General features: G+C 43.7%; 1 protein-coding gene across 1 annotated transcript in view; it reads right to left on the reverse strand.

Moving 5' to 3' along the window:
• FAM50A (family with sequence similarity 50 member A) overlaps positions 1 to 25,582 on the reverse strand; it is a 575,383-nt gene that overhangs the window by 488,442 nt on the left and 61,359 nt on the right. Inside the window, exon 3 of the mRNA XM_044080267.1 lies at positions 2,395 to 2,494. Within this exon, the coding sequence (XP_043936202.1) occupies positions 2,395 to 2,494 (100 nt within the window). The remainder of the gene's footprint in view (positions 1 to 2,394; positions 2,495 to 25,582) is intronic.

Raw genomic sequence — 25,582 nt, forward strand, 5'->3', positions numbered from 1 at the left:
GATCTTGTGCCCGGTGTCTGCTAGGAGCAGCTTGTGTACATTGCGGTCCAGAGGAGGGCGGGGAGAGAGTGATAGCACAGGATCACCAACCGACACCAGAGCCTTCTCCATAAGATGGAAGGCCGGTCCACCTGAAGAGGAATGGGGGCCCAGGGCAGGGATCACCCCTCACCTAAGTAGCTCAGCCTGCCGACTCAGAGTCCCTGGATGGCTGAGAAACGCCAAAGTACGTATGCCACAGCTGACATCTTGGGCCGTGACAAGACTCTCCTGCCACAAAGGCAACTGTGGCTCCTTAGTGAGGTCCATAAAAGGAACCGTAGTGGGGAGAAGACTGTGCTATATCAAGGGGCTTCAAAGGCAATGAAGGAGGAGAATAAGTACGGGTCTATCACCTCCCGAGGAAGGATAGGTCCTGGGGGGCGGGATACCTCTGGCCAAAAGCACTTGATCCACAAGATGCAACACATCGTGTTCAGAGAGGCTTCTAGCGGATTTCACGAACATGGGTGAGGGAGAGTCAGGTCTATCCAAGGACAAAGCAAACTCGGTGCCCACTACGGAGGTGGCCTGCACCGAGAACAACAGAGCTGTAATGGACTGAACTACTGGTGTCTGCACAGAGGAAATCATTGGTGCCGAAGGCGTGGTCTGCACAGACAATGAGGCCGGTACCGAAGTGGTTGTCGGCACTAAGGCCTGAGCCGAAAACATTGGTGACGAAAACTAAAAGGTCTGTACCGAGAGGGTAGTCGGTGCCGGGTAAGTTGTCGGAGCTGAAATGGAAACGAGCGTCGAAACATCCATCGACGTCATACCAGTCTGCACCGACTGGACAGTTGGTGCTGGTAAGGGAGTCTGAACAGAGGAGCTCCTCAGTACCGATGCGGTATGGGGCACACTAGTCAGTACCGAGGTCTCAGATGGCGCCGATGGCCTTGGTGCCGAAGGTCTAGGCACCGAAAACACTGCAGCCGAAGAAATCAAACCCGAACTGGAAAGCTTAGCTTTCTTGGGTCTCGGTTCCTGAGGGCCCCCAGCTGGGGACGAAGGAAGAGACTTGACCTTTTTATGTTCATCACTCTTTTTCTTATGGGATCTTGGAGGGGTTGAAGCCTCTGACCCAGAAATAGCCTCTGAAAAAGGAGATTTAAGTAGCCCCTTCAATATTAATTAATTTTTTCTCTCAATTAACGTCCTGTTAGAGAAATTCTTACAAATCCCGCAAGGCGGGTCAACTGTTAAATGAGGCACACCCAAGCAATAGACACACAGGGAATGTGCATCTGAAGTAGGTACTTTATGTCCACAATCTAAACATCTTTTAAACCCTGGGCTACCTCTTTTATCTGTTATGTTTGTTACGGAAAGAAAGAAAAAAACAGAAAAATACCTGCAATGGTACAAGAAATACCCGAAGGTAAAAAGGAAAAGGGGTTTACCAACAATGGTAAAAAAGGAATTACTCTGCAGTAAAGAGAGAGGAAAGGAGTTGAAAAGTATTCGAAAAAGGGTAGTCGCTAAATGCGATAAGGTAAGAGATAACTATCTAATAACTTTTTTGTGAAAAAAAATCAGTCTTAGAACTTAGTATGAAGAAAAATACTGTACTTGGCTCAAGAGAAGTAGCTTGACACAACTGAATGGCGATGCGGCAAACGACATCTGGGGTAACAGGGAGAGGGGAATTCTGGGTAAGAGTGTTTAGCTTGAGAGTTTGTAGCAACAGACAAATTCTGGGTTAAAACTTACATAACATCAGCAGTAAGAGCTCCAGAAGCAGGCTCTTTTACAAAGTCCAAATGAAGCAGCAATTTTTGCCTTAATGAAATATACGTGCTCCAACAACACATTATAGTGCGTGTGCATTTAAAACACACAATGCCACCATTGAGGACATCCATAAGTTGTGCACGTTAATGCATAAAGCTCAGACAGCAAGCAAACATTTATGCTGCATGTATACATGCAGTAAAAAGCAGGAAGAATACTAGTCCGGGATCTAGGAATGTAGACATAATTTTTCCCCTAAAATGGGCAGCCATTCTTGTATCTCCCAATCGTAGCATGGAGAAACAGAGGCAGAGAAAAACCTGGAAAGAAGAAACTGCATAGCAGAAGAAGCGCCTATACGGTATGAAAACGATGATATAGACAATCAACATTCAGCAGAAAATAAAAACAATGTCAAGAAAAAAAGTGGGCCTGTCGAAAAGCATAGTTGACATACACTGCTTTATTTTCAGTCATGTGCTTTTCCTTAATGTAAAAACAAAAAAATAGAATCATCAGTACTTCACATTCTCATACCCTTTTAAAGAAAGAACAACTGTAAATAAATAAATAACTAGAACAGAAAAATAAAAAGTAAAGGGCCATGGAACAGCAACTCACTGCTGCAGCTCCTTGGAAAGCTCCTTCTTTGCAAGTTGCTTTTCTCTCTCTTTGACAAGAGCCTCTTGCTTTGCTTTCATGTCATTGAGGGTCACCAGACCTATGGATTAAAAAAAGTCTACATCAACAACATAACTCCGACAGTGTCAATACAACTCTAGATATGTTAAAACATCCTAATTTTCTACAGCAATAAACACTTAAATGATCTAAAGTCAATGTTCTTGAACATAAGATCTGAATGACCACAGTTCAGAATCTAACCTGCTATCTTTTTCCATAACAAATCATAGAAGTCATATGCAGAAAATCAAGTTGTCAGCTTCCAGTACAAGGCTGCTATGTTCTGCCTCTATTACAATAAGACAGTAGCCTTTCAACTCTCACGGACTCAGGTCACTGAAGTAAACAGCGTGACAAACAACTTCAATATCTGTGTAGTTGTACAACTAGCTTTGTCAGATATGTAAAGATAGTAAACAACTTACGTTGTCAGAGTGCTCTGCCTTCTCTTATTGTTTAAGTTTTTCACATCTATTTGACGAAAAAAAAATGGAAAGGGGGAACATTTTGTATCCTGTATAAAAGTAAAACCTGTGCATAAGTGAAGCACCAGTCATTGCACAGCTGTGTTCACCCACAAAAACATTCTTGCTCACAAAATGTTCAGGAAGGACATAAAAGGGTGAGGCTATCTTCAGGGGTTGGCAACATTGTGACCATGGTACTTATTTCCTTATATCTGAAGAAAACTGTCATAAAGCTGCCTGAAAGATACTATTGTTATAAGATATTCCTTTACTTCTAGGCAGTATTATACCAATAACTAAGCATAATCATCTTTATTAGAAATTATAGGAATTAAGGTTGGGTTGTGTGGCAGGAAACCCAGCAGACCTAGGAGGGACTGCCACAGATCTCTCATATGTCAAGTATGCAAGTTACTTCATTTATTTTGGGCTTTTACTGTAGTTACTCTTTTTAGTTTCTTGGAACTACGGTGGTGGTGCTGTGATAGCGTCGTCGCCTCACAGTAAGACGTTGTCCTGTTCGATTCTCAGCTAGAGCGACTTTTGTGTGGAGACATGCGTGAATGGGCGTACCTTCGTTGAAGGTTGTGCGTCAGAGCCGGCAACTCGGTATGTAAAAATCTATTGCCAATCATTAGCGGACTGGAGTTCCGCTGTGGCAGCCCCTAACCGGGAAAAACTGAAAGACACAACAACTCTTTTTAGAGTCTTACTTCAGCATGTTTTGTACTTGCTTTGTGACAGCTTTGCAAAAATGTTTTTTGATTTCTTGCAATAACTAAGTAGTTTAGACAGTGAGCCATGTGTATGTGGTGACTGCACACTTGGATGTTCAAACAAATAATTTCCATTGTTCTTAAATTCAATAAGTTTGTTCAACCTTTTCACTGGTAGCACTGTAGGGTTTATATCCACAGAATCCTGTCTGTGCATGATGAAAACCAGCCCTACAAAAACAGGACCGATAAGGTCATCAATTGGACTCTGCTTACTGAGATGGTACACTGAATGCATGCTCTTGCATTGTTTCTTCCACACAGAGCTAGAGACACAGGACAGGATTTGAACAAAGATGAAGTTAAGTCCACTTTACTAACTAGACAAGGATATGTTCTTAAGAAGGGAAACAGATAAGATGTGAGACATAATCCAATTCTAATGAGATTTCTGAGTTTCTATGGAAGACTATATAAATGACTTCTGAGCAGAGACATTGATAGATGCATTGATATAATGCAGTGTCCTAAATGCAGTGCCTGCTTTTAAGCTGCTAGGCACCATTAACAGCATGCAATGGATTTAAATTTTGCCTCATTTAAGTCAGCAGTAAAGAGCATTTTCACATGAAAGGCAATAGGTACTGCAAGAGGCACTAGCAAGTGACAACACAGCACACTTCAGATAGCAGAAATGAAGTTGCAAATTGGTTAGACAGAGCTCAAGGAGCTTGCTGTTACCAGGTACAAATCCAATCAACAATTATGGCAGGAGATCCAGATGTGCTACATGTCACACAATCACTTATCTAAAGAAAGACTATACAAACAGAGGTGAACAAGTTAAAGTAACTGAGGAAAGCAAAAAGCAAGACAATATAGAAGAATGCAACAAACTATTTATCAAAAATCTGATTTCAGATGCCTAGATATTAACAGCAGAATATCTAGCACAACTGTCACTGATACTGAAGCACAACCATCACTTGTGGAGAAAAAATGGTTAGACAATACCAGAAGTACCAGTCAAAATTTGGTGGAAATGTATTGAAAACGTATACACCTAGTAGTAGGACTTCAAGTCTGGATATGGAAAAGTAGTGCATTCCACCAAGAAATTGAAAATACCAACAAAATAGGACAAATTTAAGTATGATAGTATAACAACAGTAGTTCCACTTGAGAGCCCTTTGTTGCTGACAGAGCTGTCCTTAAAAAAGTGGGCAGAAACATGCCTGGACATGGAAATGACAAAACAGTGACATTTAAATTATTTTTTATTTATTTTTATTTAACATTTGTTGATCAAGAAAGTCCAACTGGGACAGAGCCTATTTTCAGTGGAGGCCCGGGGAGAAATGCTCCAGACACATGTTTTTGGAATGTGGGAGGAAACTGGAGTACCCAGAGGAAATCCAAGCGAATGTAGGGAGGACATGCAGACTCTGCATAGGTGTCCCAGCTGAGAATCAAATCAGAGAACCTCTTGCTGTGAGGCAACATTAACTGCTGCACCACTGACTCAAACTTAGTAGCGCTGGGATTGTGTCAATATTCTGAAAACCTTAAGACAGTCATTGTGAGAATGATTTCCCCACAGTCTAAGAACACTACCAAGAAGGAGAAGCAAGTTTTTAAAGAAACTACTAGTCTTCAACTTGGACATACTTCTGTAAATAACACTACAGGACAGAGAGAACCCTGAACAAACTTCAGTTCTTCTTACCCAAAACATATATTTTACTTAAATACATATAAATTTGTAGTACATCAGCCAAACAGTAAAACTGAAGTCAAAACAATGCAACAAGTCTAATATAAAAAGTGTAATAAAAAATTACAACTACCTACAACAAAAAATGTTGTACGCGGAATGCTTAAATGATTACAGCAATAATTAAGGAACATTAAAAAGTTTAAACAGTCCTATTCATAAGAGACATTGAAGAAATTTGTCCCAGTACCTCTAAAAAAATGAGGACTGAGAACAACTGTTAAAAGACCAAGTTATAGACCTTATTACAACTTAAGACTGTCTAGTTGAAGCTATTCCATGATGCGCCATTTCATTTTTATACATAAATTTTACCAGCATGAATAAAACTATTAAGACAAATTATTTTTTCTTTGATATCTTATAATGTGGAATACGCAATACAGCAAATTCCCAAGAGATCACAGATTTTTCATAACCCACTTTTTCCAGTCTGACTTTTAGGGAGCATCATAGCTGATGACAGTACTTGCAGTACTACAGGATACAAATTAAATCAGAATTGTGAAAGCTGCAGTCTGTACAAGAATGTGATTTATTCTGAATGCTGCAGTTTGTAAAAGAAGGTGATCTGTTGGGAAAGTAGTGAGTTAATTTGGCTGAAGTCACATAAACATAGTTGAGGATCATTAACAGTGTATAAAAGCTTCTTGAGAGGGATGTTTTTTATATTATAGCCGAGAGAGTTTTTAATTTGGTTTAGCATCATGTCTGGGTTGAAACTGAGCCACTAAAGTAGAACATATAACGGATTCATATTTATAAATTTGAAATCAATCAGAGAGAGGTTTTTCAGAAATTAAGGAATTCTATGATATTTTACAAAAAAACATTTCATTAATATTCATAAAAACGGTCTCCATTGACTAAAAGGTGCTTATCGACTATGTCCTCTACTACCAGCTACTATAGGCGTTCCTCAAGGATCAATACTAGGTCCTCCATTATTCACCATTTTCACTAACAAACTGCATATCTCCACCCTACATGCATCACTTATACAGTATGCAGATGACTCCACACTAATCTGCTCAGCCCCAATGGATTACTGCTATCCAACTTATTTTAAATCCCAACAAAACCAAATTACTTCTTTTTACCCCCAATAAATCCAAAGCCACACCTCCTTCCTTCACTATCACCTCCAAAAAATGGTACCACAATCTCCCCCTCTCCCCATACTAGGCTCCTTGGCATTGAAATAGATAAGGATCTTCACTTTGATGTCCATATCTCACAAACCATTAAAGAGTACATAAAAAATTAGAAACCTTATACAAACACAAAAAGTTCCTATCAGACCAAGCACGAATCTCCCTAGCCCAAACCCACCTCTTGTCTACCCTTAATGCATGCATCACCAATCCTAATTTATATCAGGAAAACAGACCTAGACAAACTAGAATCATGTTCCAATAAAATTGCAAAATTTGCCAACAGCTCCACTTTTAGAAGTCATCACTGTCTTGCCCTAAAGGAGCTAAAGTGGTTATAACTCCCTCAGCTAATTATTTACCACCAACTAGTGCTCACCTTCAACATAATAAGGAACCCCCACAAAACTCCAGCCCTACATCAACTACTAAATCAATATTCAGCAAACCGTCCTCTATGCTCATCCAACAAAACCCTGATCTGTATATCCAAAGCCAACAATATGCAGGGAAAGCTCTTTTCTCTCACACCATTACTAGGGAATGAAATAACCTCCCCCAAAATATCTCCTCAGCACCATCTATCTCACTTTTCAAAAAGTCGCTTAAGTCACCCCTCCTGCAGTCATGGCTCGGCCCTTGCATCACATAAATGCTTTCCTGCTCTCCTCCTAATCTTGCTACCCTCCTCTCTTCACTACTGACCATCTCTAATATACAGTACTCAAAAACTCCCATACAGGGCCTACTATCTTGCAAATTATTTTTATCTGGTAAAATGTCTCCTTAATGGCATCAGTTTTTGATTGCATACCTCACTGTGAGTTTTTGTCCTACCAATGCTGACATCCAGGGTCTACTATGTATAAGCTAAGCTTGCTTAGAACAAACTATTGTATGATGTATCTTTTTGATTGTAAACATATCTCTGTACTAAATTGTTTTATTGTTGTAAATGTGTTGTGGAGCTTTTCTCCCCGGGCCTCCGCTGAAAATGGACCTCAATCCAGTTGGACTTTCCCGGTAAACAAATGTAAAATAAAAATAAATAAATAAAAATTGTTCACAGATTTTGCAGAAATTAATTTTTTTAGCCAACAGTCTTGTTTTGTTGAAAGTCTATTTTGTTTAATGGACAGAAGAGTGTTTTTACAGTTATATGGTGCTGGATAGCTAATTAAGAGAAAGGACCAGTGGCTAAAAACAGTTTACACGTCAGCAGCTATATTCATCCCCATACTCAAGTCTTGAAACAGACTGCTGACAGTTGTGATGCTTGCCTAAAGTACAGCAGACCCAAGCCCATGACTGTTGCCTTCATGCATCTGACCTACAAGTACAATGAGAAAGTTATCGACTTCCAGGAACTTCAATGTGATGACTAGTACCTTATTGTCAATCAGTTTACAGTGCTGGAAGCAATATGAATACAATAAATAAATATAAAAATTTGTAAAGAAATGTATTCACTGCTGGATAAGTACACATAGCTCACCACCTTAGAAGTTAGTCTGTAAAACTGACGGATAATTCAAAAATGATTTAATTAGAATTATAGCAGAGAATTTCAATAGTGAACCTACAACCACAGGACATAGTCCTTGGACTAATGGGCTCACAGAAAGATAAAACTGAATGCTAATGAAATGGCAATGAAAGGAACAAAAAGCTGGTATCAAATGTGACTAGATCACTATCTGATGTCAATAAGCTACTATGCAGAATATCTACGGTTACAGTCCATATCTGCTTATGCTGGTTAAAATCAAAATCTCCCTTCTGTCCTAACTCACAATTTGTCTACTCTATATGGGACCACAAGGAGCAGGACAATAGCTGAATACATTTCTGCATTACAAGCATCAAGGAAAAAAATGTATGCAGCTGAATGTTCAGACAGAAACTGAAGAGCATGATGGAAAACACTTCATAACACAAATGAAACATTTGAAATTGTTGACCATGTGTACTGCAAAATAATTAACTATGCAGTGGAAAGGACAAGATGTCATCAGTGGCCAAGACAGAGCTGTGGTATTTGGGGGGGGGGGGGGTAAGTCAGTATTTGCATACGGGTGCATAATTTTAGATTTCATAAAGTCAAGATGGAAAATAAAATTTAAAAAAAAGAACTAGTATGCCACTAAAACAATGATGAAGTGAAAGAGATACAGGAAATAACACCAATGAGATCAGAAAATGGAAATGGTGAGGAATTAAATAATTCCAAGTGAGAAGGAACAATTTTGCCCAGATGGAATGAATCTGCCACAGATGCCACAATAAGCTAGTGAAAAGTGGTGCAACATACAGCTGCAATCTTAGGGATGACAGAAGTGTCATAACTTGAAAATTTTCCATACAGTTGATACTGCAAGCACAGACTCATCTGTTGACATGTCGGATGTAACAGATATTCACAATAAAGCAGGAACTGATAAGATGCAGCTCTCGGATATCCATGTGGAATATGAAGTACCCCTGGCTGGGGACATACAAGTCAGCAGAAAAGCATGAGAAGAGGGACCGCAAAAAATGATATATTGGGAAAGTTGATAATGCTGGTCAAGAATGCATCTCTACTGGGTGGGTGTGCAACCTTAATGAATCTCCAACGGAGATAACCCCCAAAGTATGTCTTGTGGCTGCAACGTTTGAAGAACTTTGCAGGAAAGAATTTTGAAAAGTTTAAACAACTAGTGCATCTTGTCTGCTTTCAGCTATTATCTGTAAAAAGCAGTGGAAAGTTCATTCCATGGGCATAAAACGCCTACATTTTTATAATGGATAAAACTCTGGTAAGGTTTTATGGAGACTTGAGAAGTGTGTTTTTGGTCTGGCAGAGGCCTCACTCTACTAGTAAACCAAAGTGAGAGACACAGTTAAAGCAGGAAATATAATCTACCAAGTAACACCTTTGCTCTAGTGTCACAAAATCATTAAAGGCAGTGCAGTGGGATCTTCCTATTACCCCAACTAAGATAGACTCGCTTAGGTCCAAAATAGGACAAATTCTCTAGATTAAATAGGCAAAGTAGACCAGACGTCATCACTGATGCCTCTTGTTTAACACTTTCCTCAGACATGTAGCTATACAAACTATATGTGAAAGAAGCCTGTTCAGAAACTACACTACTAAAAAGATAGTTCTAGCTGTCATCAGTGGTGCTTCACGTGGAAAATTCTGAGGAAGTCTATTACAGATGAAAGCATTTAATCCGATTCTTTATTAAAGTTTTTTCTGTTGCTGATATACAAGTGGAATGGCATGTGTTCCTGTATTACCACAACTGTCTATGTGTTTTTTCATTGTTGTAGTACACTCTAAGAGTTTGTATGCTTCACATGGAAACCTACTTAAAAGGCAACTGTTTTGCTCCAGGAAAGTTCTCATCCCTTTGCTGGCAGTCAAACTGAATTTGACAAGGGTTATGCAGCACCCTTGTGGGAGAAACTCTTGTCATGCCAAACAGATTCAACAAAATTAACTAAGCTCTATTTGGAAATTACAACTGGCGACCCAAGGTGCAACACCTTCAGATAAGGGCTTCCATCCCAGGGCTTCTAAAGCACTTAAGGAATATGCCCTATGGAGTTTATTTATTTATTTATTTTTTTACATCTGCTGTTACTTCTTTTGTTTGGGAAGACCTACTACCTTTCTGCTGGGTTTGTGATGGTGCTTCTTGTTTTTGGCAGTGACTATGCTCTTTTTTGTTGCAGTTTAAAATGTGATCTCTGAGTGTTCATCTCATATTCAGTTAGGTCGCTCAAAAGGATAATCTCTGTGCATCTCAAAAGTTATTTTTTTCAGCCCACTCATGAACTACAATCCTCAATGTCTAGTTAAGTCATCCAGCAGAAAGCAAGAGCACTGAAGTACAGTCGATTGTACCATGAAACTATTTGGTACCAACCAGTGCATACAGCAAGACATACTGCAAGAGCACAAAATGCTCACTACTGACTACACCTCAAAAACAGAGCTGCTAGCACAAGAAGTTTAGGGGAAAAAGACTATTTGGGATACAGAGCCAGGAAGACTAACCGCCATCTTCTCAAACAGAATTCCAGGGGGTAAGTGTGGAGCCAATGACTTTCACAGAGAAGGGACTTTGAATCCTGCTGCAATGATCAGAGCCAACATGCAGCTGAAGTGGCACACAGGATTAATACTAAAACATGCATCAACCTCCGCAGACATTTTATTATGAAGTTCCTAAAAAGATCAGAAAAATTAATATACATATATAAATCCCTGAAGCTTGTTCCTCATGCAGAACAGCTGGAATCTCCATCTAATTATCACCAAATGAAGTTTTTATATGGGCTTTTGTGTATACCTCTGCATAGGTTTGTCTCTCTTCTGGATTTGGTAGAGCTTGGAAACTAGCTATGCCGTAACCTCCTTAACAGGGGGTAATTTACCTTAGAAAAGTTCTTAAAGTTTTTGGGTTTAAGTTGGGGAACTAGTTTTACCTTTATCTCAAGGAAGGCCACTTTGTGATCTGATCCTACCAGTGAGGATGAAACACTAGGGGGTTGCTGCATTGTCCCATATTTGCGAGTACCAGATTTAGGACATTTCTTCCCCTAGTGGAACTGCAGACTAGCAGCTCCAGAGCATCTGAATTTACAAAGTCAAGAAATCTTTGATGAAGGATGAACCTCGATGAAGGAGAAAATAACAGATTTTCTACTCCCAATCACTAAACCATGATAATAGAACAAATTTCGACAGAGAAGCCCCATAAGATTTTACTGAAATTGTGATGACTGTCACTAATATGTATGAAAAGGGTTTAATATCATAATTTCTACAATGTTTCCTCAAGTAATTACTTACTCAAAAAAGTTGTTGTAAAATGACAGTCACTATTGCAACACATTTAAATTGTCGACAATTCAAATTCGACATTTTCTCAACTTACCAAATCCAAGGTACCAAGAGACCAGAAGCCAGCTGGAAGCCATTTAAAACCGATTTAATATGTGCACAAAACACAAAGTAAACACAAACGCAGACAATTAAAATACAGCGTTTTCATTTCAAACACTTCATCAGATGTGGGTCTGAGGTAAATTGACAGGTTAAATATCTTGCTAGTGAACAGATTGACAAATAAAAACATTCAATAAAATGATTAGGTAAATAACTCACGAATACTCAAATATTAATGAATGAATAAAAATTAAAACCAATGTAGCAGGCACTTTAGAAACCTATAAAAACCTGTACAAAACAACTGATTAAAAATTATTACATATTTAATTCAAGTGAAGACCATTTTGAACAGAATTGTAACATTAAATTAAAGGAGGAAAAGTTAAGAGCTCCTCGTTAACACTCCAAGAGAAACCTTGACGAGTGGATGGGAAACAGAAAGTTTACCCCGGGAATCACTTCAGTGACTCTGCTGGACAGAGGCACAGAGAACTAATCTAAGGGGGCGGCAAAGCCAATACATTCTGGCTAGGCTTATAAATGCCTTTGGGCAGATAACCTAGTACCTACCTATGAACCTATATAAACTCCATAAGAAATGAATTCAGCACCAGCTTAGAAATGAATGTCAAGAAGTTATGTACTCACCATAACGTTCAATGTATGTAGTCCATCTCGCCTCACATTCTTACCCGTGGGTTCGGAGCCGAACCTCGGCTCCGACTCGGCCATACTCTAGCTCGAAGTCTTCAATTGGCTAGTGGCTAAGAGGTATCCCATGCTGCACTGCTCCCTTTCCCCAGATCTTGTTTGCTGCAAGCTCAAGCAATCACACCCCACACACACACACAACACACAGAGAGGAAGTACTGAAACCAAAACTAACCTCTAGGCCCTCCAGGAGGGGGAAGGCGGGAGGGTAAGTAAGAATGTGAGGCAAGATGGACTACATACATCGAACATTATGGTGAGTACATAACTTCTTGATGTTATGTAGTCCAATCTCGCCTGCATTCTTACCCGTGGGACAGCGTCCCCAGCACCTGAAGCTTGGGTGGCTCAGTGGAAAATACTCCTGAGCACTGTGGAACCAAAGAAAGATCTGCCTCTGGATATCAAATCCAATTTGTAGTGAGTAATAAAGGTGTGAGGAGATGCCCATGTAGCTGCAGTACAAATATCATCCATAGACATCCTGGCCTGAAATGCCGTAGAGGTAGACACTGATAGTGTAGAATGAGCCTTCACCTTAAAAGGTAATTCCTTACCGCTTGAGGCATAAGTGAAGGAAATACAACTAGAGATCCATCTGGATAAGGTTATTTTAGAGACAGGAGACCCAATTCTATTGTCTGAAAATGAGACAAATAGCTGATCTGATTTCCTAAGATCCTTTGCTCTATGTAAATAGAAACGCAATTGTTGATGAATATCTCAGCTGGTAGAATTTGAATTCTGCCTTATTAGAAAATTCTGGGAAAAACACAGGCAGCTCAATAGACTGGTTGAGGTTAATAACCGAAGCAACCTTTAGCATAAAGGAAGGATTTGGTCGGAGGGAAACCCTATCCCTATGAAATACCAAGTAAGGAGGTCTAACTGACAAAGCTTGGAGCTCAGACACTCGCCTAGCTGAAGTGATGGCTACCAAAAAGACTGTCTTCCATGACAAATATTTCAAGTTATAAGTAGCTGCAGGCTCAAAGGGAGACGAAGTGAGACACTGTAGCACAAAACTGAGGTCCCATGGCATTATGGGATCAAATACTGGGGGCCGAAGCATCATACTGCCCTTTAAAAATGCCTTACAAAGTCTATGCGCCATTAGACTGGGTTCATTAGTGACATGAAAGGTGGAGATAGCCGCTAACTGAACTTTAATGGTTGCGGCAGCTGACCCCTGACTGAAAAGCATGGAGAGAAATTCCAGAACTGATGAAATTGGTGCAGTGTATGGGTCAATCTGCCTTTCATGAGCCCAGATGGAGAATCTTTTCCATTTACTGGAATAAATCTTCCTAGTCGAAGGCTTATGGGAAGAAGACAGAATATGAACTACTTCCGGAGGAAAATAATGAAGCCTGACTAGTGATGGAAATGGAGTAGCCAAGCTGTCAATCGGAGGGTCTGAAGAGAGGGATGGAACTGCCCTGACATATGAGTCAATAGGTCTGGCTGTGGGTCCAGAATCCAGGGGTCATCCATGAGATAGGGATGGAGAAAGGGGAACCAAATTTGATGCAGCCAGTGTGGAGCAATCAGAATCATTCTGCTTCCCAAGAATTGTGCTTTCTGAATAACCTTTGCTATCAGAGGAACAGGTGGGTAGGCATAAAGCAGACTGGAGGGCCAATCATGAACTAGAACGTCCCTGGGTGTCTCCCCCTGAGAGGGGATGAGGGTGAAGTAGCTGCTGCACTTGGTATTGAGGGGACTGGCAAATAGATCGCAGCAAGGCTGACACCATCTGCAGAAAATCTGCTCCGCAACCTGCTTGTTTAGGGACCACTCGTGACGCATCAGAATAGCTCTGCTCAACCTGTCGGCAATCACGTTGGACTTCCCCGGAATGTGCATTGCCACAAGAAAGCATTGGGAAGATACTGCCCACTGCCACATTCGAATAGCATCTCTGCAAAGGGGATACAACTTGGTTCCCCACTGTTTGTTCAGATACCATACCACCAACATGTTGTCCGAGTGGATTGCAATCGTCCCGAGAGAAAGAAAGCTCTGGAGTGCTTGCAACGCTAATAGCACTGCTCTCATCTCCAAGACATTGATATGCAAATGTATCATGTGCTCTTGCCACGTGCCTTGGACTGTCCTGCCGAGATAATGCCCCCCCACCCAATCTGGGAGGCATCCATGGTCACCGTGGCAACTGAAGGAGGTGGAACGAAGGGCTTTCCCACATTGAGATTGCAGGTCTGAAGCCACCAGCGTAGATCCTGCTTGCACTTGTCTGTAATCATAATAATATGGGAAAGTAGAAGGTGCTGTAGGGACCACTGAGCAAAGAGCAGCCACTGAAGGAGCCTCAGGTGTAGTCTTGCAAGAGGGAATAGCATAATTGTTGCAGCCATTGTCCCTAACAATTTGAGAACCATTTTTGCCTTTACCTTTTTCAGTGGTGGCAATGCGTAGACCTGTTGCAAAACCTGAATTCTTTCTTGTGGTAAGAAAGCCCTCATGAGCACTGTGTCTAACTAGGTGCCTATAAAGGTGACACACTGCGAGGGCAACAAGGCAGACTTTTCCCAGTTTAGTGCGATACCCAATCACTGACACAGTGCAATGGTGGCGTCCCTGGTCTGTAGTAGTAGATGCCTGGTGGTGGCAGACAAGAGCCAGTCATCTAGGTACGGAAAAAAGAAGTTATGTACTCACCATAACGTTCCATTTGAGTAGGTAACTTCATTTGTCTGCAACCTGTGAGTATCGGATCCGAGCTGGCAGCTTTCCAAGCTAAAAGATCCGAGCTCTCAGCTCCTCCCCCTTACCCATAATGCCCTGCCACCTCCCTCCAGTCCTCAGATAGAGTTTGCCAAACAAGAAACAGACTATGACCCTCGAAAGAGGAACCCTAACCAAATGCAAGACCAGGTGAAACCCTGCGTGATGGAATAACCATAAAACAGGTTAGGGGGAAGGGGGGGTTCGGTTGCAGACAAATGAAGTTACGTACTCACATGGAACGTTATGGCGAGTACATAACTTCTTTATCTGAAGTAGTTAACTTTATTTGCTCAGCAACCTGTGGGACAGTGTCCCCAGCTACCTAAATCCTTGGGCGGACCTCAAGGAAGGATATTCCGGAGCAATGCGGAGCCAAATGATGCCCTACTCCTGGATATCAGATCCAATTTATAATGAGAAACGAAGGTATGAGAAAAGGACCAAGTAGCTGCTGAGCAGATGTCGTCTAGAGGTACTCTCGACCAGAATGCTGCAGAAGTAGCCATAGACCTGGTAGAATTGGCATGGACCCCCAAGGGTTCAGGCTGGCCGGAGACTAAATAAGCATGCCTGATGCATTGGGATATCCATCTGGCCAAGATAACTTTCGTAACTGGCTTACCCAAAGATGGTTTAGTGAAAGAAACAAACAGTTGATCTGATTTCCTAGTAGTAGCCGTCCTGTGCAAGTAGAAACACAATTGTCTGTGTACATCCAATAAGTGCAATCTGTATTCCCCTTTGCTCTGAAAGTTGGGGAAAAACACAGGCAAATTAATGGATTGGTTGATATTGGATTCAGAGGCTACCTTGGGCAAGAAAGAAGGGTTAGTCCTGAGAGACACTCTGTCCTTATGGAAGACAAGATACGGGGGTTTCATGCAAAGGGCTTGAAGTTCAGATACTCTCCTGGCTGTAGTAATGGAAATCAGGAAGGCCGTTTTCCAAGATAAAAATTTTAACTCAACCGAAGCTGCCGGTTCAAAGGGTGGGCCAGTCAAGGCCTGAAGAACCAAGGTTAAGTCCCAAGGTGGAACCGCATGCTTGACAGGAGGTTTCAACAGAAAGGTGCCCTTCAAAAAAGTTTTGCATATCTTAGCGGAAGCTAAGGGGCCAAGGTTATCCCCAATGTGGAAATGGAAAATAGCTGCCATTTGAACCTTGACTGTAGAAGCACTAGCACCTTGGTCAAAGATATGGGACAAGAAGTCAAGAACCATTGGGATGGGTGCAGTAAAAGGATCCAAGTCTCTATTTTTTGCCCATATGGAAAAACGCTTCCATTTACTTCTCTAGATCTTTCTAGTAGAAGGCTTATGCGCCGCTATCAGAATAGATTTTACGGGAGATGAGATACCGGGAGTCCTTGCGAATAGTGGAACTGGATCAACCAAGCCGTGAGCTTGAGGTCGCCCAGGTTTGGGGGCTGTAATTCCACAGGATGAGAGATCAGATCCAGAATGGGATCTAAGATCCGAGGAGGAACTACACAGTGAGACCGCAGGTAAGGGAACCAGATCTGGCGAGGCCAGAATGGGGCTATGAGGATTATTTTGCTCCCCAACCGATTAGCTTTCTGCAGAAATGTTGTCATCGGCGGAAGATAAGGATAAGCGTACAGGAGACCGGGGGGGCCAAGCATGCACCAGGGCATCCCTGGGGCTCTCCCCCATAGGAGGAATCAGAGCGAAAAACTCGCTGCATTTTGTGTTTGAAGGAGAAGCAAAAAGATCACAGCAAGGTTGACCCCATCTGAGGAAGATCTGATTCGCTACTGATGGGTTTAGAGACCAGTCGTAAGGTGCGAGGATCAAGCGACTCAGCTTGTCCGCTAAAAGGTTAGACCGACCCGGAATGTGCGTTGCTATCGGAAAGCAGTTGGTGGAAATCGCCCATTCCCAAACTCTCATAGCCTCTCGACAAAGAGGGTAAGATCTGGTGCCTCCCTGTTTGTTGATATACCAGACTACTGCCATGTTGTCTGTCTGAATTGCAATAGTCCCCAGAGGAAGAAGGGTTTGAAGGGCTTGCAACTCTAGAAGCACTGCCCTCATCTCCAAGACATTGATATGCAGAACGGTCTCTAAGGAAGTCCACGTGCCTTGGACGGTTCTGCCCAGAGAATCCCCACCCCCAACCGAGGTGAGAAGCGTCCATGGTCAACGTGACTTGGAGCGGAGGCATCACATGGAGCCACCAAAGAAGGGAGTTCCTGCTCAGGGGAATTGGCGACTAATGGATGGAGTAGAAGTGACCATTGAACCTGAAGAGTCCACTGTAGAATTCTCATATGCAGTCTTGCTAAAGGTGACAGGCTTATGGCTGCCGCCATGGAGCCTAGGGCTCACAGGACCAACTCTGCAGGTGGGGCCGGAGACTGCAGGAGCACCATTATGTGCAGTGACAAGTTGCGCAACCTGTCCGTGGTTAGGAAAGCTTTGGCTTGGCGCATATTTATCCTGGCCCCTATAAAATCCAGAACTTGCACAGGATGCAGAGATGACTTCTGAAGACTTATAGTAAAGCCTAGACACTGGGACGTGGCTAGGAAGTAATCCCTGGTGGAGCAAAGCAGATGTATGGTGGGGGCGGTGAGGAGCCATTTGTCCAGGTATGGAAAGACCTGAATTCCCTGAAGTCTCAGGTGGGCTGCTACAACTGCCATGACCTTGGTGAACACTCTGGGGGCTGTGGTGAGGCCAAACGGAAGAACCCTAAACTGAAAGTGATTGGCTCCTAGCCGAAAGCGGAGAAACCTCCTGGACCGTCTGTCCATGAGAATGTGGTAGTACGCATCCTTGAGGTCTATGGAGCACATCCAGTCGTTCTCCTGTAAGAGAGGGAGAATAGATGGCAGAGTGACCATCCAGAATTTCTCTTTGGCAATGAACAGGTTTAGAGATGACAGGTCCAGAATTGGCCTCAAGTCCCCCGTCTTTTTTGGCACCAAAAAGAACCCGGAGTAATTGCCTAATATGGACTGCTCTGGGGGAACGTGCTGGATGGCCCGTTTTCTTAGAAACTTCAAAATTTCTGAAGCCGCCGCCGCCTCCCTTTGATCAGGTGGGACATCGGGAAGGCGCTTCGTTAAAGGGGAAAGATGCAGAAAGGGAATAGAGTAACCTCTGGATATTATTCGGAGCACCCAAGGATCTGTAGTTATGGACTCCCAATTTTGTAAGTGCTCCAAAAAATGTCCCCCAACTGCCTCCAGAGAGGGACAGCCGGGCAAGCCATCAGGGCTGTTGTGCGGGTCGGTCTGAGAAAGGCTCTCTGGACCAGAAATTCTTCGGCCCCCCTCTGCCTCTGGGCCGGCATCCACCTTGTCTTCCTCTGCCTCTGAAGGACGAGGGGTCCGGAGCGGGACGGGACTGCTGGGACTTCTGGAACCACATCTTCTTCTGTCCTCTCTGGTTCCTTGAGAAGGACCTTTGAGGATTAGAGAAGCGGATCCTGACGGCAGACAGCGTCTTCCCGTCTTTCTCGCTCTGGAGCAGCGTGTCTGGCGGTTTTGCCGAATAGCGTAGAACCGTCAAAGGGAGCATTCGCGAAGGACGCCTTGAAGGGTTCTGAAAAGTCACAAAGGTGAAGCCAGGCATGGTGCCAAAAGGCGACCCCCGCTCCGCTAGCTCTAGCCGCTCCCTCCGTGGCATGGGAGAGGAGCCGCATGGAAGTGTTAGAAATGGACTTTAGAGTGGCCATGCGAGCCGAGAAGGTCCGTTTGTCCACTGCTGCCATGAACTCTGGGGGAGCTCCAGCATATTCCTTTATCAAGTCTCGCTGGAGCCTGATGACGTGTGCCAGGTAATTCAGCGCCCTTATGGAAAAAGTAGCTGAAGCAAACATCCACTTTCGAATATGGTCCATCGTCCGAGATTCCTTATCAGGAGGATGGACCGAGGAACTTTCCTGTGCTAGTTCCTTATTAGTGGCAGCCGCCACCACCATGGCATCTACTGGGGACCCTTTATTCCACGCCTGTCTGTCAGAAGGGGGGCTGAGTATTTTGTCTGGTCTTTTAGGGATTGGCTCCATGGTGTCCGGCTCCTTCCAAACCCTGGCAGTAATCAAGTCTACCAGGGGATCAGCTGGGGGGGACACCCAAGAGGTAGACGGGTCTGTGTCATACGCTTCCAGAAACACCGACTCATCGGAGGAAGGTTTTTGGGCAGACCACCCCCCTCTGATACGTAGCATTTCCATAATGTCTCTGAAGGAGACATCTTCAGGGGGTGACCTTGGGGAACCTTCCCCTAAGTCTGTGTCCTCCGTGAGGGACTCAGGGGAGTCCATGTGCCCCCTTTTGCACTTTCATTTGTGAGGCACCTCCTCGGAGGGACTGTCCGAGGAGGGCTCACCAATGGGGTCCTGTTCCCCTATGGGAACTAACTGGAGCACCGACGCAGGCTTTCCCTGGGGCCAGACGATGGAAGATAGGCCCAAATGTGCGGGAGTGACGGGTAGATCCGTAGCCCGGACCGGGGACCTGGAACTCCTCGACAGAACTCTCTCCATTACGTCAAAAGCCGAGGGCGAACCACTCTCCCCTGGCTCCGAGAGCAGCCCCTTCAGCTCCAACGCAAGGACCAGTGTCGAAGTCGATGCGATCGGACCCGAAAGGGGAGTGAGCTCCAACCGGAAAGGAGTCGAAGACACACACACCCCTGCGACTCCGAAGCTCGGCTCTCGGGCCCCAAGAGCTCAGATCTGACACGCTCTAGGGTACTGTCAGCATCGACGACTCCCCGGGTCCGAGACGGCTCGGATCCAAAGACTCTGAAACCCGATAGCAAATCAGAGAAGGAGCAATTGGGGCAAATAAAGGGGCCGAGCTCCCCCCTGGGCAGGAGCACCCCCATCTGCATCTGGGCCTGCAAGAATCGACACATCATCCAGTCCAAATCAGCGTCAGACATGCTTCTGGTGGACCTCGAAGAGGTCGCCAAAGCAGGCCGGGAAGGCCACCTCGAAGACCTAGAGGGGGGAACGGTACTCCACCTCCGGCTCTGGGGAAAGCGGGGGGAACGGAGCCGAGAGGGTGGAGATCCGGAGACCCTCCTGGGAGGGCTAGCTACCTTAGCTGGCGGAGCAGAGGGATGAGACTCTGCCCGCCTCTTATGGCTTTTATGCCGTTCCCGGTCCTTGTGCCTCTTCTCCCAAGAAGAAGAGTCCCCCTCTCCCTGAGATACAAAGGGAGGTTGAGTCCCAGTCAGGGGAGGGGGAACTGAAGGTAGGACAGCCGCGGCTGGTGCCTTAGAGGGAGAGGAGGAAGAAGAATCCACGGGCAAAAGGCCTGCCAGGATTAACTTATTCCTCCTATCCCTCGAAGCCCGGGGGTTGAAGGCCGCACATACTTGGCAGCCAGAAGATAAGTGGCCTACCCCTAGGCAGAGAACGCACTGAGTGTGGCCATCTGCTGGGGACAGCTTATGGCCATACTCAGTGCATTTTGAAAAAATGGCCTTAGGCCCTACAGACATCGCACGACCACATGCACACAGTAAAGGGGAGGGAAAAATTAAATTTAAACACTAAATTACCACAAGAAAAAGTAAAGAGGTCCTTGACTCCTTGTTAGAGGGATGGACGGTAGATGAAGTCTCAGCTAGTTCCTTCTTGGTGGTCGCTGCCAACACCATGGCATCTACTGGAACGCCCTTTGTGAGAAATTCCTTGACAGCAGGGGCGGACAGAAACTTGTTGGGTCTCCTGGGGACTGGTTCCACAGCGTCAGGGGTTTCCCACACCCTTCGACAAACAACATACAGGAGTTCATCGAACGGGGGAGAAACCCAAGTGTCAGTGGGTTGAGACCCAAAGGCCTTCAGGAACACCGACTCCTCCTCAGAGGGAGATTTGGAGGGCCAGTCACCTATCTGCTTCATGATCTCCAGGATATATCTGAGAAAGAGATATCTTTGGAGGACGACTTGGGGGACCCCTCTGACTCCTCGAGGTCGGTGTCCGAAGTGATAGACTCATCCTGGGAGTCAATGTGCTTCCTCCTGCACACTCTTTTTGTGGGGGATCCTCAGGCAAACCCTCTGGGGAGACCTCAGACCACTCATGGAGGTATCCTGAGGCCTTGGGTCTCCGCTGTCCAAGGACAGAGGGTGATAAGAAACTGATACCGGTGATGGAGGGGGTAGAGTGTCGGTGCCATCAGACGCGGCTGAGGACCTGGCCAGCACGCTCCGCATGACCTCGAAAGCCGATTCCCCCCTGCTCCGAAGAACGACCAAACGTGGAAGTCCTCGGAGCCGAAGTGATAAGTCCAAAGTGCAAAGCCGAAGCAGAGCCCAAGCTCACCCGTGCCAAAGCACAAAGCGGGAGGCTCGGAGCTGAAGAAGATCAACCAGAGACCTCTCCCTCGGGTCCAACCAAGGAACTATGAGCCCTGGACCCCACCGACAGGTCGGTGCGGAGATCGGAACAGAGACGCCAGGATGGGCTACTGGAACAGGCGTAAAGGCATCAGACAGAACCGACAACTCTGGCTCCGAAGGCCGAGAAAGGCTCGGAGGAGGAACATGTGAGGATGGATGGGTGACAGGCTCAGAGGCCGACTGGGCTGGAGCCGAAAACAATTTGGCCAACACCAGTGATTGGAGCAGTCTCTGTACCACTCTATCCACATCATTGTCCGAGACAGTCCTGGAGGACCTAAAGGATAAGGTCAGAGACCTGGACCTCCCTACAGAAGGACACTTACGAGAAGGAGAAACCGGTCTAGAAACTGGAGACCAGCTCCGAACAAGTATCTCGGTCACCAGCTCCGAGAGAATGGGAGCCAATGTTGACTTGGTCAATTCATCCACTTCCTTTGGGCCCGAAGCCAATGGAGCCGAGGAAGCTAAAGTAGACTTGGCAACTTTCTCTGGCGGCTCCGATAAAACTGACAGAGCCGGAGTGTGTTTTTTTTTATTTAGAGGTCTTTGTCTGCTTTAGAACTGGAAGCTCTCCCTCCAAGTCTTCTTCGAAGGAGGGTTTCAGTAATCCCTTCAAAATCAGTTTGTTCTTCCTCTCTTGAAGAACGTGTGGGCTAAAGGAGTGACAAAACACACAGGATTCTTGGAGGTGGATAGCCCCCAAGCAATATACACACACACACAGAGTGTCGATCAGTAATAGACATTTTATATCCACACATCACATTTTTTGAAGTCCGAAGGCTTGTGTTCTTTTGTAACCTTAGACATACTGGTATGACACTGCACACAATATCAGAAGACAAACCAGACACCAACAACAGAAAAACGCTGGAACTATGCGTCTAACTTAACGGTCATAGAACAATAAACACCACAGGAAAGAAAGGACCTCTAATTTAAACGGCCCTGACAAACAAAACAAAGGAGAACTAGGTCCTCTAAGTTAAACGGCCCTAGCCCAAAGGGACAGGGCAACACCGGAACAAGCACACACCGGGTAACTGGGACACACACAACTAGAAGGGAGGACTAGGTCCTCTAACTGAAATGGGCCTAGCCCATAAGAAAGGAAGAAACGCAAATGGGATACCAAGACAAAAAGCCAAACAGGCTACACAAACAGTTTTTTTTTTTTTTTTTTTTTTATCAAAAACAGAGACTAGCTATGAAAACAGCTTTTGGAGCAACAAACTACTTAAAAGTAAAAGAAAGTTATACTTAGCCAAGGCCAAGAGTGAGACCACATCTGAGCTGCACGAGCAGCAAACGAGATCTGGGAAAAGGGAGCAGTGCAGCATGGGATACCTCTTAGCCAGGAGCCAACTGAAGACTTCGAGCTAGAGTATTGCCGAGTCAGAGCAGAGGTTCGGCTCCAAACCCACGGGTAAGAATGTAGGCGAGATTGGACTACATAACATCAATACTTCAGCTTCCTACATTTGAAAACTGCAAGTCTGATACAATAAATACTGTTAAAATCTATTCAAACCATACAAAGTTAAAAGCATGCAAAAATTTTTTTATTTTTTATTTAATAACTTTGCTGCCCTTAATTTTAAAAGGGGTACAATGGAAGTGCGTTCATTCAAACCTGGAGGAGAGGTGGCTTCTAATGTTATCTGCCACCAAAGTTCTTTATATTCTACTCTCTCTTCCCATTGTCCCCCTCTAGCTTCTTTTTAATACTTTCTAAAACAAAAAATGTATAACTAGAATTAACACAGGTTAATGAAAGTTTGAAAGGGGCATTAGTTTCCTTTTTGTTCGTAATGCTGTTCGTATATTCTCCTTTTTAATTTACGTTCGGTTTGACCTACGTAAAAGGAGTGACATACCTCACACAATGCTAAATAAAGTCCATTTGATTCACAGTTAAAATAGTCATTACTAGTTAAAATCACATTTCTACTATTTAATTTCTTTCTTATTGATTATATATCGGCATCGTGAAGCAGGTCCACATAAGTAAGTGCCCAGCCTCTTTCTAACATTTACCTGTTTTCTATCATTTTCTAATGCATTTTTTCAGATTTTGGGAATGTTTATACACAAATTTCAGTTCCATGTTGGATATTTTTTCCAGGTCCGTGAGACTAGTGAATTTTTCCCACTCACCTTTAATGATGTTCCGTACTATAGCACTGCTAGCACTGTATTCCAACACCATTGCTTTACTGTATTCCTCCATTTGGGGGGGGGGGGGTATTCCTAGTGTTATCCACAGGTGGTTGTCCCAAGATGGGTTTGTATTTATTTATTGTGATTTAATGTTACAATTCTGTTCAAAATGGTCCTCACTTGAATTAAATATGTAATAATTTTTAATCAATTGTATAGGTTTCTAAAGTGCCTACTACATTGGTTTTAATTGTAATTTTTATTCATTCATTAATATTTATGAGTATTCATGAGTCATTTACTGAATCATTTTATTGAATGTCATTTACTGAATCATTTTATTGAATGTTTTTATTGGTCAATCTGTTTACTAGCAAGATATTTAATCTGTCAATTTACCACAGACCCACATCTGATGAAGTGTTTGAAACGAAAATGCTGTATTTTAATTGTCTGCATTTATGCGTTTACTTTGTGTTTTGTGTACATATTAAATCGGTTTTAAAAGGCTTCCGGCTGGCTTCTGGTCTACGGTTATTGATCTCATTTTGTCACCTTGTGGCTGTTTTTTCTTGTTTTCTTGATTTTCTCAACTTACCTTGACATCCGGTGACTGTGTACACATGTTTTGCAGGGGAGTAAGCCCCCATGCACCCCCCAATTATATATAACAACTCCGAGATCACACTACAGTGAGGAAAAAGGTAAATTTCTCAGTCTCCACTGTAGTGCGCTCTCCAATCAAAATGTCGATCTCACAACAGTGAATGCACACTAGCATTTGCTGTTGTGGTTTCGACATTTTTCAAATTGCCATTATGATAACTTAGAAAACTGCCTTTTGGTAATCAAGAGTTCGCATAACGGCTTTTGAAATTTTGATTGCAAACCCAAGAAAAAATATGACTTTTTGACTAAAGAACGGAACAATATTTTGTCTGATCTTTCTGCAGTACACTATTTTTTTCTCTGCACTGCCAATGAACACAAATCACAATTTAGGGGGTGGTGACAATCATTGATCACTACCCCCTGAAAATCATGCATGCTTTTAGTATTAATTCTGTATTCAGTAGCTTGACTTTACAAGCACTGCAAGGCAGACTAAGGCTGGGATTTATACACAGCAGCACATTTGCGGAGGTCACCTCCCAAAGTGCTGTAGAGTTAAACAGGCAAAGGACAGGGTCTCCAAACCAAGCACATCACACTGGCAACCATGTTCAGCATACAAAAACATTGAAGAAGTGGGGTGAACAGTAAAACACAAAAGGGGAGAACAGCAAGTGGAGGTAAACACAAAAGGATCATACCCTTACAATATAGAAGGTGGGGGATCCCTTTTGTAGGCTTTATAAAAGATAGGCAAGTAGAAGTAGTACTCAGAGATGGCTGTGGATAAGCTAGACTGTGAAGGGCCAGTAGCAGGAACATACAGACAAAATAGAGAAAGTACAGTTATGTACACTTAACATAAATGTAGATGTTCGAGTGTATTCACTGTTGCAGTCATTACAATTGGGTTATCCTGCTGGCAGGCTACCCTCTGTCGGCCTGAATTCCAAAGTCTAGGTCCGGCGTTGGTTGCTGTCGCCTCTTCCCTGACATCAGTGCGCCAGGGGTATAAAAGATGTCAGGGAAGCCATTTTCTTCAGGTTTGTCTTGCCCCAGATGTCAGGTGCCCCAAAAAGGGTAGGCTAAAAATATGCCAATAAAACATGTATGCACCAAAATATAAATTTTGCCTTCATCTACAAGCAAATACACCACATAGGTTGTATAGAACAGAGAAGTACAGATAAGTTCCAGCAAAGAAAAGGGGGATGGCGGGTGGGTAACCTGGACTGCAACAGTGAATACACTCCAACATCTACATTTATGGTAAGTGTACACAACTGTACTATGTTCTTCGTGTTTCACTGTTGCAGTCATTACAACTGGGTTGAATCCCAAATCTAAGATTGGGAGGCGGGAGCTAAATAGCATTAGGAGCAGCTATTAGGCCCTGCAGAACTGCAGTGGCAAAGCCTGCTCTGGATTTAGAGTGGAGTGGTAAGTGAT

The sequence above is a fragment of the Protopterus annectens genome, chromosome 8.part0 (genome assembly GCF_019279795.1).
Source record: "Protopterus annectens isolate FY-2018-M chromosome 8.part0, PAN1.0, whole genome shotgun sequence".
NCBI lineage: Eukaryota > Metazoa > Chordata > Ceratodontiformes > Protopteridae > Protopterus > Protopterus annectens.